At 38.1% G+C, this 17,385-nt stretch overlaps 2 protein-coding genes across 4 annotated transcripts; one reads left to right on the top strand and one right to left on the bottom strand.

Annotated features, from left to right (window-relative positions):
* The first annotated feature begins 72 nt into the window (after positions 1 to 72).
* Positions 73 to 14,183, top strand: LOC118266789 (dnaJ homolog subfamily C member 16). Its single transcript, XM_050703181.1, has 14 exons — positions 73 to 512; positions 764 to 940; positions 2,701 to 2,790; positions 2,880 to 3,160; positions 3,364 to 3,544; positions 4,029 to 4,230; positions 4,591 to 4,822; positions 4,980 to 5,245; positions 5,321 to 5,493; positions 6,210 to 6,350; positions 6,590 to 6,691; positions 6,838 to 7,039; positions 7,262 to 7,397; positions 8,695 to 14,183. Exons 1-14 carry the CDS (start codon positions 337 to 339, stop codon positions 8,793 to 8,795), a joined length of 2,460 nt encoding a protein of 819 aa, XP_050559138.1. The 5' UTR covers positions 73 to 336; the 3' UTR covers positions 8,796 to 14,183.
* Positions 14,184 to 14,681: 498 nt separating this feature from the next.
* Positions 14,682 to 17,385, bottom strand: LOC118266924 (MICOS complex subunit Mic10). 3 transcript variants are annotated; one of them, XR_007706807.1, is made up of 4 exons: positions 16,159 to 16,447; positions 15,677 to 15,877; positions 15,056 to 15,106; positions 14,682 to 14,830 (listed from the first exon to the last, which is right to left on the bottom strand). XR_007706807.1 is itself a non-coding variant. In XM_035580574.2 (3 exons), exons 1-2 carry the CDS (start codon positions 16,238 to 16,240, stop codon positions 15,735 to 15,737), a joined length of 225 nt encoding a protein of 74 aa, XP_035436467.1. In that variant the 5' UTR covers positions 16,241 to 16,445; the 3' UTR covers positions 15,074 to 15,106; positions 15,703 to 15,734. The 3 variants fall into 3 exon arrangements, 1 of the variants encoding a protein (XP_035436467.1); XR_004782907.2 differs by lacking the exons at positions 14,682 to 14,830; positions 15,056 to 15,106 and adding exons at positions 16,638 to 16,749; positions 17,233 to 17,385 and having other exon boundaries at positions 15,775 to 15,877; positions 16,159 to 16,563; XM_035580574.2 differs by lacking the exon at positions 14,682 to 14,830 and having other exon boundaries at positions 15,074 to 15,106; positions 15,703 to 15,877; positions 16,159 to 16,445.

Genomic DNA, 17,385 nt, shown 5'->3' with positions numbered 1-17,385 from the left:
GAGAAAAACTAAATTATAAATTAAGTTTTTATTGATTAATTCTATTCTACACTGACTGTACTTTGTCTTTGATAGTTGCGCAGAAAAACAACAAGGATTGACTGTGGTTTAGTCCAATTGACATTTTGTAATTTTTGTGAGATTTTAGAATTTCACGAATTTTCAGCCGTTCTATTTTAAGACAAATGACTGATAACAGTTTTTGAGTATTCCGTGTTAAATTCACATACATCAGTCATGTGTTCCATTGCTGCGGGCAGGATTTTGCTATGAAAAATATCTTGAAGATCACGAAGGTTTTATTCGGCAGGGTTGTTAAAGAAACTGTTTGGTAATATGCAATGGAAATACAAGGGATGGAAAGGGCGATGGCTGTGGGCGGTGTTGGTGCTCGCATTGTGCCCGTTGCTAGTGGCTCAGAAAATCGGTGACCCATACAAAATTTTGGGAATACACCCCAAGGCTAAATTACCTGAAATACGCAAAGCTTACAGGCAACTCGCTAAAGAGTGGTAAGTATAATATCTTCATTGTAGGAATTTATTATTTACTACCTAGGAAATGAGGCTTAATAGTTTAAACATACTGTACAGGTCTCAACAAATTTTATTCTATGTTCTTTAGCTGGTAATAGTATAATTAGAGCTCTATATGTGAATAAACCGATACTACAAAGACCTCAACAGATTAGTGCAGAGTGTACTAAACAATGATACCCAAACCATGTGCTCTATGAACTTACTCAGTCTATAATTTATTACAGGCATCCTGATAAGAATGAGCATCCAGATGCGGCAGCTCGTTTTGTAGAGATCAAACAAGCATATGAACTGTTGTCAGACACTGAGCGGAGACAGGCATATGATTACTATGGCATTACGAACGAAGACGACCACCTTTATAAACCCCGGCATGATTACAGCCAATATGCTAGATTTAGGTAAGTTTGAAATTATCTTTTTTTATTAATACTAGCGATGGATCTAAAAGGTACTATAGGTTAATGTTGTAAATACCTACATAACTGTGTTATGCTGAAACAATAAATTCACAGCAATTTGATTAATTCCCAAAACATTCTTATTTGTACAGTTATCGGGAAACAAAAATAATATTACCTATGGATTATTCATTCCTTAGTTTCTATTATAATGAGAAATATTCTATGAGTGACTGAATGCATAGAATAGACAAACAAGTGAACATCTGAAAAATAAAATTGTATTTGAGATTGTGGAAGGTCTTTATTCATGAAATAGATCAGCTGTTTACAATAACGTGTTTTATATCATTCCTCAACTCTTCACTTGCAACTGAAGTATACAATTTATTATTCTTTCTTACATTCTCACATACATTTAAATTTCAAAAAAATATTCTCAATTAAATGAAAATTTTATAATAATCACTTTCCGCAGAAGAAATGTCAATGCTTACACCAATAAGTACAAGTATTTTATATGTCATGCTAATTATTAATTCACAGAATCTTTTGCCAACACCACATCCCTAACTAGCTATTTTATTTACAGACTAAATTGGTTGTTTTGTAAGATGTGACCTAAATAAATCTGCTACACCAGAAATTGCTGTAAAGTTAAAATAATTGCCCATTAAATAGAGACCATGTAATATATATCAAAAGCTATTTGAAAATAAAAAGTCAGTATACTATGCATTTCTGCCTTCATAGCAATCCATGATTCATGTAAATGTTTTTCAACACAGCCCTTACAAGAGATTGGCAATCTTTCATCATGAATCACTCATGTTTACGGTTCCCTGTTGTTGTACATAAACTTGTATTCAACTGTCCATAAATAGTTTTACGATCTAGAGAACAACTCCATATAAATGATATATTCGTAGCAATAGAGTAGGTTGCGGAAATAATGGTTATTTTATTATGATTGCCTATACATATAGTTTTTATGTTATGTTATGTTATGTTTGACTGCTGACAGAAAACTGTTGAAAACAAATGCTCGTAAGAAAGTGTAGTCAAGGGTGTAATAATATACCCGCGGCAATCAAAATGAAAAACTACTTATCTCCGAATTCGCGTAAGTCGGGGTACTAACAATATACCATCTTTTGATGGATTTAATAGAACCCTGCAATGTAACTTTATAATACCTCAGAAAAGGACGACCTCATAGATACACGTCGTTATTAAATTATGTATAGTGTGAATTCATTTGTTAAAGTAACTAATTTATAGCACATTTTTTCACCCATAAAGTTAACATACAAACTAAACTGCAGTAGCAGTGTAACATCACTGCCAACACTTTGTAGATTATGAAACATTAATTTGGAATTTCCTTACATCCGGACTTTTCGGAAATGATGAGTAGGAGATAAAAATAAACATAATTTTCCTTGTGCATTCTTATTGAATGCCAATGATATTCGAAAACGACTAAAACAATATGCAATTTGTGTTCGGTCAAGGTGAAAAAATTCACGGTTGTAACATACACGCAAATATCAGTCTTATCAATATCAATAAGAAATAAAATTACTTTTAGCATTTTACTGTATTAGAGTAAGCATTAATGGTATTTCACATTCATCAATCTCTCCCCTGATTTAATGTACACAATGGAATTACTTTTAATTAGGCCCTAATATGTTTATGTCGCCCTTTACTGACGTCACTCAAACCTTCCTAATAAAATTATGATTATTTTGTTACAGTAACGATCCGTTCGAAGATTTCTTCGGGACACACTTCCGAACACAAGACCAAGATATTACGTTGTTCCATAAACTATCAATTACTGCGCGGTAAGTGTGTAACCATCAACCTTATAACCCTTATAGCAGAGTGCATTTTCCCACTGATAATAATGTTAATGAAAAATTCTTCCTTTCAGCCACTTCGAAAACAATATAGTCGAAAAAAGCATTCATACGCCAGCACTAGTTCTATTCTACACGGACTGGTGTTTCGACTGTGTGCGCTCAGCTGCCGCCTGGCGACGGCTGGTGGAAGCTCTGCAGCCGCTCGGCGTTACCATGGCAACCGTGCACGCGGGCCACGAGGCCAACCTGGCACGCCGAGTGGGGGTACATGGAGTGCCCTGCCTTACCTTCATTTTAGACAAACATATTTATATGTATAAGGAGCCACTATCGTCGCTACCTAAAATTTTAGGTGAGTTATTATTAATTATACTGATTAGGGTTGAAAATCGTATATTAAGGGGTGAAGAACATATAATGGAAGGAAAACAACCAAAATAAAATAGATATTTTGATAGAATGGCATGGCCCCAAACCTGAGTAACTTAGAAAAATAATGTTTTATTAATACTAAACTATGTTTTGCGACATTGAACCTTATGCCTTTGTACACAGAGTTCATACGTTGGAAATTCCCCTATAAACTGGTTAGCACGATATCGGACAGCAACGTGGACGGCTTCGTGTCGGACTTCGAGGACAATAAAGTGAAGGCGTTGATCTTCGAGGAGCGGCAGACGATGCGCTTCAGATACCTCATCACTGCATTCCACTATAGAGATAGAGTCGCGTTTGGGTAAGCAACGGCTTATAAATGGTACTTTAGTTATTTATCTTTTAACTTTAAGAATTTCTCTGTAGTTGCTGATATTAATATTGATCAGCGGATTGCACAAATCTAGCTAATTATAAAAGTATATTTTTCATGTTAGGGTCAATTTATACTAGCGCAGAGTCGAAGCATCTATCCAAAACTGCACATAATAAATTCAACCTCCACAGCGTAACACACACATTATTTCTGAGATTTTAAAAAGAACATTCGTGCGCAGACGCGGATTCCGAAGAACGCGTGCGCCTTTTAAAGTCCTATGTTCAGTTTTAGAAAGACGCTTCCATGCGCTTCGACTCTGCGCTAGTATAAACCGACCTTTAGTCATTAAAAAATCCTCTCCTTGCTTTAATTACTTTTTATCTGTCATCAAATACAAATACAAAATAGAAACGTTACACAGTTCTTAGCCTACTATCATTTTAGTAATAGACCGCATTGACTCCAGTTTCGTAGACATGCGATCCCGCGACACGCTGAACGTGACGGCGCGGTACAAGGTGCAGCGCGACATGGACACGATGGTGCTGCTGAAGGAGGACAGCGAGGAGCCCGCCGCCATCGTCAGCACCAACGAGATCCCCTCCGAGACCCTGCACCAGCTCATCGAGGCCAACCAGATGCTACTGCTGCCCAGGCTGTCCTCGCAGGTAAGGGGAACAACTGCTATTTAAATTAGGTAGTTTAAAAGTTTTTTCTGTGGTTTGGTAAAGGATTGCCCGCCGCGCTAGTTCAAGATTTAGGTAAATCAAGTCTCTTTGTTTTTCCTTCTCAAAAAGTGTATTGATCCACAAGTTTAAATAAGACAGAATTAATATTGTCCCGATTTTCGCATCTTAACGAGTTGTATGTAGCGGTGGCATATAGTGCGAGTCTTAACAGAAGACGTTAGTAAGAGTCTGGCACCCCCTCACGTCCAGCTTCACCAAAGGCGGGAGGAACCGTTTGATAAATGTTTCCTTCCTCAAAAAAAGTGTGTACAGTACAAAGACAGTGTGTGATGTGTACAGAGTGTGTTCGAGAGCGTGTGTCCTGTGGAGTGGCGCGCGGCGCGGCGCCGCCTGTGTTGTGTACTGGTGTGCGGGGGCGCGGCGGGGGCTGCGGGGGGGACGCGCGGGCCCGCCGCCGCCGCGCGCCGCGCACTGCGCGAGCTGGCGCGCACGCCCTCCGACCGCCTGCACTACGCCTATGTCTACGCGCACAAACAGCCCGCCTTCATACATGCCATCGCTAATGGATCTGGTAAGTCTTCTGTGGAACTTCTAGATAGCGTTAGTGAAGTTTTAAGACCTATTGTCCCTGCCAAATGTAATTTGAATAAACTAATTTACGTACTTTTAATAGCATTATTAATAAAGTTCAAGTCCGACAATTTTTATATTAACATAAAACTCAACAGGCAGCGATATATCAGAGATGGAGCATCGGATCGTCATTATCTGGCGCCGCGAGGCCACGCGCATCCAGTACGAGTGGTTGAACGAGACGTGGCCGAGCTGCAACCACGCGCACTGCTCCTCCGACCACTTCCCCTCGGACCCTGTCCTCAGGGAGGAGTTACTGAAGTACCACGAGAGACTGAATGAGACCAAGCGAGCACTCGACCAGCTCATCAAGAGGTTGTTGAAACCTACCGAAGTGATGGCGTATGAAGCTCATGTACAGGTCGGTGCAGTAATGACTATTTTACTTAGGATTGGAGGCGGTATCAATAGGTACTTACTGTATGCCCCCCCCCAGGAGTTGCTGGACGAGGCGGCGCTGGGCGCGGTGTGGCGCGCGGTGGTGGCGCTGTGCGAGTGGGGCGAGCGCGCCGCGCACGGGCTGCGCAGTCAGCGCGCGCTGTCCGCCATCTCCGTGCTCGCCACCGTCGCCACCGTGCTCGCCGCCGGGTACCTCATGGCCTACCTCATGTAACTATATACTCGCTACATATGTTATAACTATCACGGGCTGCGCAGTCAGCGCGCACTGTCCGCCATCTCCGTGCTCGCCACCGTCGCCACCGTGCTCGCCGCCGGGTACCTCATGGCCTACCTCATGTAACTATATACTCGCTACATATGTTATAACTATCACGGGCTGCGCAGTCAGCGCGCACTGTCCGCCATCTCCGTGCTCGCCACCGTCGCCACCGTGCTCGCCGCCGGGTACCTCATGGCCTACCTCATGTAACTATATACATACTTTTTTTTAAGGGGGAAAATCATCCAATGACTTCTCTCGCCTTGGGCGAAGCGGGAGGGAGTGTCAGACTCTTACTGACTAAAAACCACCCCGTTCCTACTCCTGCTTTTCGAACTGGAGCCCCGGTAAACCCGCTAGGTAGTCCGCAGCTTCGGATCAGGCATCAGCCCTACTGGGCCCCATCTGAACTATATACACACTACACATGTGATAACTATCACGAGCGAAGGTAGCTCGCCGTCTGACCAGAATCAGTGTCGAGCGTTCCGCCTCAAAAAGCCATCAAACCACCACAGATGGGGCCCAGTAGGGCTAACTAGATCCGGACTACCTTACGGGTTGCCGGGGCAACAAAAGCAAAATCAGTTCAGTTCAAATAATTATTGAACTCGAAAACCGCTTTGTATACTTGCGAAATTAAACTAACTTTGTCTATCAACAGACGTGTAGAAGAAGAGTCAGTGCAGCGGCAGAAGGAAGAGAGGAAGAAACAGAATGGCGTCGGCAAGAAGAACAACAACGAGCCGAGCTCGGAACTCAGACTGCACGAGCTGAGGGCCGAGAAGTATAATGGACTGGTTAGGTAAGTTGACGTGCATGCGCGAAGTAAGGATAGTTTTGTAATGATTTTGCTGCCAATGCCCATATTGCAAACAAACTTCGTACCAACTTAAAAAAAAAAGGTCTCACCTTTTAATCCTTCCCTGGACTTCTACAAATAATTCTAATTGGTCCAGCCGTTGTCGAGTTTTAACGAGACTGACGAACAGCAATTGATTTTTGTAGTAGTTTAGTAAGTTTAATGATAATCTTGTTCCACAGACTGTTGAAGCCTGGTTGCCGGACGATTGTGTTACTGGTAGACATGCAGAGTCGCGTGCAACTACTCTCCAAGTTCCATAAGATCGTGTGGCCATATCGCAAGTGAGTACCTCTCTTTATATGTGAGCATTATCTTTGTAATGGAAAAACTGAGAATGGAAGTATTAAAGGATTAAAGAAATAAAAACAGATTGCTTACCGTTGAATGTTCTCGTTTGCACATGTCATACAACGCGTCGGGGTTGCAGGAACAAGACGCTGGTGTTCGCGTACCTGTGCGTGGAGCGCGGCGCGGGCTGGTTCGCGCGCGTGCTGCAGCTGTCGCTGGGCGGCGCCGAGCTGCGCCTCAACGCGCGGAACTGCGTCGGCACCGTGCTGGCGCTCAACCCGCACCGCAAGTACTTCTGCATCTACCACGCCAAGCACCCCGAGTGTACCAAGCCGCACAAGGTACGTAACGTTGCACCACACTAGAATTTTCTCCTGTATCATGAATGCATTTACGAACATACCTACATCACACTTTGAAACAACAAATAAAAATACACAATAGCAAATTTTCTATGATAGGATTTTCAGGGTTTTATCTACTTTAAAATAAATAATGTTATATGTTAGCACTGAACTTTTAAACCTGAAACGTCATGGAGTTTTATTCTCGTTCGGTTCCAGCGTATGAGTCGTATGACGCGGTCTCTGGGCGAGACGGGTACGTTCGACCCCGAAGCGGGCGCCTTCATCGGGTTCCACACCTCGCCCGACTCTTCATCGGCAGACGAGGCCACGGACCCGCCCGTACTCATGCAAGGTATACAGTGCTCTATTTTTCTGTACAACAAAGTGAAAGAAAGATTTTAGATGTGATACTCTAGTTGATTATTTAAATTGAGAACTTGATCTTTGAAATTGTCGACTACAATTGGGTACTATCCTCGGTCAAAAATAAATCCCACCCAAAACATAAATGTGAAAGGCTGCCAAGTTCGATAATATTGGAATGCTTCGCCTATAAAAGAAGTGAGATCTAAATAAGTACAAGTTCCAACATAACTTCAGTTATTGATATAACAAGTTGGCAAGTTTTCAACACTTTGTTATAAACCTACTAAACGGGCGCTGAGTCAAGTATTAATTTTCTATTAAAACTTGCCAAGTTATATCATTTTTAACTGAGGTCTGTGTATGGAACACTTATTTAGATCTCACTTCTTTTATAGGCGAAGCATTCTGGTTATCGAACTTGGCAGTGCTTTCACATTTATGTTTTGGGTGGGATTTCATTTAACGCGCGTTAAGTTTTATTTTTATTTTTTCGCTATTTTACTTTACTTTGACTAAATACAAAGCACTTCGTAACGAATTTTAGGTCGGTACGAACATTGGAAGATATAGATAATTTTTTTGTTTTAGTTCCTTAGGGGTATGAATTTACACCTTCATTATTTTTAAAACCGACTCACACTTGGCCATTTTCAGATTTTTTCCTTTACCTTGACCCAAAGACCTACCTCCAAACCAAATTTCAAGTCAATACGACCATTGGAAGTGGTCTAGGTTTTTGATGAGTGAGTCAGTCAGTGAGTGTATAGTAAAAATAGCGATTTTCTGACGTCAATATCTCAAGACCTTCATAGGTACATTAATGAAATTTTGTATTTTAGATAAGTAAGTAGGCTCGACAGATACTAGAAATTTCATATGCGTAGATAAAATAGATTTTGAGTTATAGGTGTCGAACTTGGCTGAAATGGTTCGTGTAATATAACCCACGGCCGGTGTGTCGGTTTTTTGCTCGAACTTGGCGGACACACTGCCGTGTGTCTAGATTATTACAACTTTTCAATACAATAAAATATTAAAAAAAAAACACACTCTCATTCATAAATTTGATGAACTATTTAATTTTCGATTTTTTCTAGCTAAATTTCTAGAAATAAGTCTGCTATTTGACGTCAAAAACTTATGACGTCATAACGCACTATTTCATACAAAGTTCATAGAAAATATCGTTTTTGACGTTTCGAAAAAAGTATTGAATTTGACTAGTAGGAAAGTAGCCTATTAGTTTACCAAACAAACTAAACCTGCCATTGTACGATCAACAGAGAACCTGTTGGACGGGCTGGAGAACTGGCTGGACCGCCTGTTCGAGGGCAGCACCCACCGCTACTACATCAACTACTGGCCCGACATGACTACCAAGTGAGCACACACACACACACTACTCTGTACACACACACACGTGACACGTTGTGACGTAACTAGGAAGGGGGACGGGGGAAGGGGGTTGATTGTTTAAGGGGATGTAGGTATGATACACTTGCGTTTTGTGATTATTGTTGTCATGCAAGTTGTTTATTATAATTAATCAAAATTGTTGATTTTAGGTGAACTGTTTGAATCTTATTATAAAGATCTGATTGTTGATTTTTTTGTGCCGTGTTTGTTGATGTCCTGAGTATTGTCGACAATGGTTTTCGGTGTTGAACTATAGTGTTGTTTGTCTGACATCTTTACGATTCATATTGTTGTTAAATTGTTTACACTGTGTCGAGTTGATTATGACTATTGTTTAAAATTATGTCTTCGATATAATCCTTTAGGGCTTCCTTTTAAAACTTGTATTACTATTGAAACGCGATTCCTAGTTACGCCAAAACGCATCATGGTACAAACAATTTTTATTTTCAATAATTTCTTGTATTTTTTCGTCGTTGTTAAGGAAATATACTGCCCGGTTATTGCCGTTTTTCGACCATAGATTATAAATAAGTGTGATAATTATTCGTAACGGTTTGCCTTAGAGCTGATGACCGAGTTAGGAGTTGAGATCGCTCGTTCGAATCGTAGTCTGAGATCTGGGAAATGTTAAGGTCAATAGATTGTTGAAATCGACTTATTTATTTCAGCGTGAGGATAAACCTCAAATTATGAATATTGTCAAAGGGACCAATCAAGTCAGTCCCGCCTGAACCGTTACTAAAACTTTATTGAGACAAAACCAGCAGCTTCCAGCTATAGTTTTCAAACTTAGGTAATTTGTAAAGCAGCTACGAAACTATACTTTTCTAAAAGGGGCCTTATGTAAAGAGAATAAGATAGTTTTCAGACTACGATTCGAAAAGTTGCGTATCCGACATAATTAATTATATTATGGTGTCGGGTTATCACGAGCTCGCGTTGCGTGGTACTCTGTGTGACTGTACTGCACGGTACAGTCGAGTGAACAAGTGTAATACTTATCGAATGTTACTGTGGACACATTGCTATTGACACTCGCATATAAATATGGCGGCGCAACCTTATTAGATAAACGGCATAGACGTTAGTCGATGTGACATTAACTTATGAAATATTTTATCGTAAACATTTATGTCATTTGTCTAGTGGGACAGTTAATTTGATATCAGAGGGTTTAGTACGAGTTTGTTTTAACATTTAACGAAACCAATATGAGACCGCCTTCGACGTTATGTACGGGTACTGATTGGGCGGCTCCAATGACCAACCAATGAGCGCCGAACGCGGTCTCGTTAACCGTGAAACAAACTCGTACAAAGCCATCAGGTAAAAGGCAAAGGGAGCTACTAGGTGTGGGTCGCCTCTAACCGGTTGATTCTGGAAGATCATATTCAGTGGTGGACGGCTCATGTCTTATAATAACGATGAAATCATTTGATGATTTTCCATCCTTACAAAAAGGTTTGTTACAATCGTAATAATGAATAAATGCTGGTTACCTCTACTTATGGAGATATTTAATATATTTGAGAGCTGCCTTGTAACGTGTGTTCAAAAGAAGTGTGTCCAGAGTACTAGGCCAAATTGTATTAGTGCCTATGTTGAATAGTAGGCGAACTGATTCTCCTACTGTATAGGTATTAGCTTTATTGTAGCTCGAAGTTTAAAACGTTCGGAGGCCGGTGTTGGAACTCGAGTCGTATTGAGGAATGTAATATGGATGTAGTTGTGCAAAAGTGTTTCGTTGTATGTACATTGAAATATAATTTAAGTATTTGAAAATATCAAAATACGTACATACAATCACATCCTTGGCAGTTAATAATTGATACAATTGCGGTAACTTTACTGTATTCACAAAGATAAAGTTTTTTTACCATAACTAGTATTTGAAGAGATATAAATAAATTAAATTCTACTATATTTCAAGTTTTGCGTCACTAAATGTCAGGAAAAATTACATGAACACTTATGCATAGCTACGTCCATCTAGCTAATGACTATAATAATATACAAACTATTTATATAAGTTTAATTCATTTCATTGTATTCGTTTACAAGGTTTATATAACTGTGTTCATTTCGACACCAGCAATTTATACTACGCTAACTCAAAAAGCGTACTTTACAGTAGAGGCGTTTAAAGGGAAAAACGTGATAACTTTAACATTAATTAAGATACTTTTTTGAAATTTGGTATGCTTAATATTTAATTTATTCATTGTAATATCTCATATTTATATTTCCTTAATTATTTCTATTTTTTGATTTAGCGCAAGTTAGCCGTATATAAACGTAATTCATCAAAAAAATGATACATCTTATACACGTCTAACTTATGTTAGCGTAGTGTAGTACGGGAGGTCGTAGTGCATGATCAATCATCTGATGCATATTTCAATATTTTTATAAAGAAATGTACTTACTTACAAAAAGAATAGTCAACGTACCATTAATAAACTAATTAATACGTTAACACATAAGTATTTACTACGTAAAAGTCGCTAAGTCGTTCATTTTACAAACGAACAAGTATACACACGAACGCACTAAACTACGCTAACTATGAGTTAGTGCAGTTTTGCACGGACTTTGACCAAAGTTATCCGCGCGCACACTCCGCTAATAATAGTTGGCGTAGTATAAATCGAGTGATTTCAAAAAGAACCTTTACTTAGCGTTTTAAGAGATATAACTTTCTTATTTTTGCATATTTCTTCTCAATTTTTTTATGACGTATGTAAACACACATTTTAAGCAACTTGGCATAAAAAATTTTTTCCAAATTTCGAGTTAGCGTAGTATAAATTGCTGGTGTCGATTTATATGTTTTGTATTTGCCTCGCATGTTAACGTGGTCATTTGGTACCTAAGGGTTAACCGCTAGAAGCGTTAATGGGGGTTATGGTCTTATTGAACAAACCTTTTTAATGTCCTGTATATTGGACGACTATCTTCTAACAACTACATAGACCATAAACTCCATCAGCGCCCTCTACTGAAAATAAAACAGCACCAATTCACACCGGTCCTCGTTCAAATAATAAATTAAGAGAAATAAAAACAAATATTCACACTTTTATATAAATAAATTATAATATTAGCTGTAAATTAGCAATTTGTCTTCACAATATCACAATAACTAGTTTTATAGAGTACAATGAAGTAAGGACGGTATGTCGGCACTGCACCTCATTGATCGATACAATGTTACATGTTGGTGTGGACTTCGATTCCTATTGCTATAACAATAAGTTTTGCGACTTCCAACAGTTTTTGTGTAAGTAAAACTAATTGTGTAATATTACAAACATTACGGCTTCCAGTGCCGGCGTTAGGGGGGGGGGGGGGTCTGCGTGATGGGGCGATGGCCCAGGGCGACAAATTCTGGGGGGCGCCAAAAAAATTAAAACTACTACTACTTGATATTGCTTCCCTTAAGTAGGCGCCACAATATTTTCGCCCGGGGTGTCAGTGGCCCTTATGCCGGCACTGACGGCTTCCATGATGACGGAGGTCCCCTTCCTAATCTTCCTAATACCCGATTCCCTAACAACCCTTAAATTCCTAACTCCCAATAGGCCGGCAACGCCTCTGTTTTCGGGAGTCTATGGGCGACGGCGATTGCTTACCATCAGTTGATCTGTCTGCGCGTTTACCGGCTTATACCATAAAAAGTAATCTGAATTGAAATATGTTGGTAATGATAATTTTGATGTAGACAATATCTTTATTTCAATGTTGAACCACGCGGACCAATAAAAATGTGCCACGATTTCTATTCCAACATAGAAATAGGAACCGATATCCAACGCGACATGTAATAGTAACTTTACACCTTTTTAAATCTTTATACATTCTACCTTCTAGTAAATTTGATTGAGCTTCGTAATATTGCCTGTTGAAAGCTAGAGAACAAATTTATTATAAAGCAAACAAACTACGTGGCTATGTACGTAGGCTCGTTACTTTGACAAGTTTTGATACAAATTTACCCTTTACTAGTACATTATTTTCTCAAAAACTTTATAGCACCTGAAAAATTAGCATGCTCGCAGAGCTTCTGGGATTGATGTCAGTAATAAAAGTTCTGAAATTAAACAACTTCAATATAAATCATACGTGTGTGAACATTTTACCTCATATTTAGATTATTGTAAAACGGGGTAAATAGAATTCAAGGGGTGAATAAATACAGGATTGGGATGAATAAATGTTGGGAAAATGTCCTAACATAATAGTTTTATCGTACTAGGTTATATGTAAACTTGAAAGTACTCTTGCAAAACTAAGTCAAAGTAACGAACATTTATTTTTCGGATTGCTAGACAAATCGCTATTGTATTAGTATTTTAATAGTTATTGTAGTATTAACTTTGTTTATAATACAATTAAAATTCTTGTTTATTATTGTTCCTGAGTGTAATCGGTTGTCCCGAACAATGTACTAGTCAAATGTATTACCAAATGTTACTTTATAATAATTTAGTTAATTATAGTTATTGCCATATTGTAGTCTGTACGTAGGTCATAGTCGGTATATTTATGATAAAAGTGCAATTTTATTTTCTTGTGAACATTTCTTGCCGGTGAATGTTATTTAGTACTTTGTGACTATGGCTGTACAGTGGGTAGTATTCTTAAAATCACTTGCGTCTTCTATAAAATGTATTATTTTTTAATGTTTTTCTAAGTGTTTACGCATGACAATTAATTTAAGCATTGTTTTCGAACCCTGTGTATGGTAACAATAAAGTGCATTTTTCTACAAAATGAAATTGTTTGATGAATAAAAAGACAAATTTGTATAAATCTAACAAAATGTGTAACTATGTGATTGTTATCATTGTATCTGTTCTATGATGTTTATTGGTGGGACTTGTACTATAATTTGTTGCATGCGCATTCTGTTGGACCCAATCTAGACAATAGTTGTAATCAAATATTTTATTAAAATAAATAGTTCATACTTTACAGTTGATGTTTGGAATTTTACATATTTGTTGTTATCTGTTAAAATGATGGCACTTGTTGAATGTTTACTTTTTAAATGTCACATTAGAGTATTTATGTGTTCTCCAAGGATGGTCAGCGCGTAACGACAGTGGCTCCCCCCAATACGGAACTGTATTTATAAATGTGCTGTTTAACCTGTGTTGCCATGTTTTATAGTAAAGTTATCACCATGTTGGGTGTCTGTATATGGGTTGTTGGTAAAGCTTGTCTATTCTTACTAAAATATAATTATTATTGTTGTATTTAAATTATTTTTATTGTTAAGATACACTTAATCTATCCTTTATCTTAATTCCAGTATCGATTTGTACAATAAAATAATAAATAATGTTCTTTATTTATGGGTTTTATTTTGTTTGCTATTTCCTCTTTTATAGGCTCTCCTTTGTGTGAGTTGGGAGTGTTACAAAGTAAATTGCAGTGTCCTTTTCATATAGGCTATTATGGCTAAAATACTAGGTAGGTAGTATAGTAACAAACTAACCTCCACTGTACAGAAGACTAGAGATGTAATAGGGGAGAATCCTTCTCTTTTTATTTTAGTCTGGTAGATTATGTCAGAATATTTGACACTTAATTTTTCTTACAAAATTAAATATTTTCGATTTACTACATTTTATAAGATAATGTGACGACACAACCTCCCTCTCCTAAACTTAACTCCAATTATATCAAGTAAAGTTATGTGACAAAATGAAAAAATACAAGTCTTATATTTTTAATCATCTAACTGATGGACTAATTAGATTTGAAATTTTCATACCCTGTCTACCCTATTCTGGAGCCAGACCAAACTTAAACTTAAGATAGTTTTCAGGCTAAAATAAAACAAATGTTTGATTAATTTAACTGCATCTATTTCATAACAATTATTGGTCTATGTAGTGGTCTGCTGGTCATGGTCACAGGGTACAGAGCTAATGGTTTCGGATAACATTAGTGGCTTCTATCGCTTTGATAGCCTTATAGTTTTTCATTTCAAGGCTGGAACAAAAGAAGTATTGTTAAATCATTGTCTCTATACACTTTCAATATCAAATTATTGTTTTAACACATAACTATGCATTAAAAACAATGTGGGTACATTATCATAGGTTACTTTGCATAATGTAGTGATGAGACAGCAGCATATTTCATTAAAAATTTCAGTGTTCATCTTTTGACATTATATGTACTAAATAAAGAGGCCATGAAAACAGTCTTGCATACCTATGTTGCATCTATTTATTAGCCTTAGCGCGTCTGTTACACCATGTCCACCTGTAAGCATACAATTATGGGATTACATCATTTGTATAATAAATATTATGAACAGTTCATGACTGTATTTTCTTTATTTTGACTCAGTATAACTCATAAACATTAATATATAAAACATTTGCCTCTATGGATGGTAAACAATAACTATTTTTACTTCATCAGAACAAACAATAATAAAGAAAGAACATTGACATAATTAAAAACAAAAATCAAAACAGTTTCGGTATAAATAACTTTATTTCTCTTTTGATGTTGTTATTAAAATTAAAAATAAAACCAAGCTACTCAGTGCCGGCGTAAGGGCCACTGATACCCTGGGCGAAAATATTGTGGCACCCATTTGAGGGAAGCAATATCAAGTGTTAGTTTTTTGAGGATCCCATCGGCGGCGGCGGCATCGGCGCCCCACAGAATTTGTCGCCCTGGGTCATCAGCCCCCCGAACGCCGGCACTGAAGCTACTATGTAACCATACCATACTATGTAACGTACCATTGGACTAATGGATTATTGTGATCTTACAAAAATGTACAAACAAATACAACATAAATATAGCAGCAGTATTACTTACTCTAGTATACACTAAATGATGCCTACCTGACAACTGTAGACGCTACAACTAATTACACTTAAAGAGAATTAGTTCTATTGTTTAGAGCGTACTCGCAGTTGGCGAAAGAAATACCCATGCCTATGCCTAAACCAGTTGTGATGGGCCACCTCCTCTTAAATATAAGAACCGACGCCAAGCCACCCAGTAGTAAGCCCCCACCTGAAACATCATTTAACATTATCAAATTTATTTAGGAATAGTACCCAAACATTCTTTTGTTGGAGTAACATGGTACATTACTAACAGCCGTCTATAGAAAGGTTATCAATAAGAAAATATATTAATCAGTGTAAGCAGAAAGTAATCTAACTAGAAAACAGCACTTGAGATCCAACACCTCTACTAAAGGATACCACAGAGTATCGTGGGGGTAACTACATCAGCTGTGCTTAGTATGTATATAAATCAACTAAATAATTGGGATAAATACAAATATTTACCTCCTTTTATGATGGCATCTGTAATGCACATGTCCAGTTTTTTTCGGTATATATCTTCGGGATTTTCTTTTTCTTTAGCCATTATGAACTTTGTTTATATTTCACCACAAATTGATAAATTCAGATTTACTATAGGTGTTATAGTATTTGATGGTTAAAACATTCACCGAAAAACAAGATTATTGGGATTTTTGTGGCTTTTACATAATTCGGTGTGAAAAATTATACGACAGGAAAATGGTCGGTTTCAGTGACACTGTCATTGTCATTACAGCGGATTTGTCACTGTCATTATGTCACTCCCAGTATTACCAGACCTAAGATAATATCGACTATAAGGAATCGACCTACGCGACGCAACACATGCTAGCTCAACCTTAGTAAATCTTTGAAACCCGATAACTCCTGAAAATATATATTTGCCATACAACGTCTTTCTAGGTATCCTTTAACTGTTTAATAACATTTTATTAGCTTACCGACAATTTGCTAATGAGTATCCAACGCCAACACCAGACCCCACAAATGCGGGCCATCGCCGTCGTTTCGTACAACAAATGGACATAAGTGTACCCAACAGAGCTCCATACCCTGTATAATTCCAGCTATTTTTTTATTAACTCAGAAAACAGAATATAACTTTTTTATTACCATTCAATTACCAATCATTATTTTATTTATGTAACGACAATCATGTAGAATACAGTTCGATTGAACGTTTCGATTATATTATTTACTGTGATAATCAATCGTGATTCAAGTTTGAGAGTGACCGGTGGAGTATCAACAACATTGCGAGGACGATAAGGTGGAGCATATGGTGGCGGTGTTCCCCGTATGGGTTGTGTACCACCATGCCCTCCGGGAAGCGAACCCAGAACCAAGCGTACGGCGCGTTGTGTCCTGCGCGCGCCTCAAAGAGCCATCAAACCACTACAGATAAGGCCCAGTTGGGCCGATACACGATACGAAGCCGCTGAAGCACTAAACCACTTTGGGAGATATAATATAACGGCAGCGCAGAGGAGAGCTTGATATTAGAATTAGATTAATATAACACTCATCAGTATTTACCTCCTTTAAATAAAGCATCGTAAGCGCATGCTTCAGGGTCTGTTGGTCTTGTCATTGTGTAGCAGATATTATAGTTTCACTGGTAATATCTGACTGTGTAAGTTTAAAATGGTTGTGGGATGGTGCCCGTTGGCAAAACGTAACATTGTGTTG

Source organism: Spodoptera frugiperda, chromosome 23 (assembly GCF_023101765.2).
Source record: "Spodoptera frugiperda isolate SF20-4 chromosome 23, AGI-APGP_CSIRO_Sfru_2.0, whole genome shotgun sequence".
NCBI classification, from domain to species: domain Eukaryota; kingdom Metazoa; phylum Arthropoda; class Insecta; order Lepidoptera; family Noctuidae; genus Spodoptera; species Spodoptera frugiperda.
This window is presented reverse-complemented; position numbering and strand designations above follow the sequence as displayed.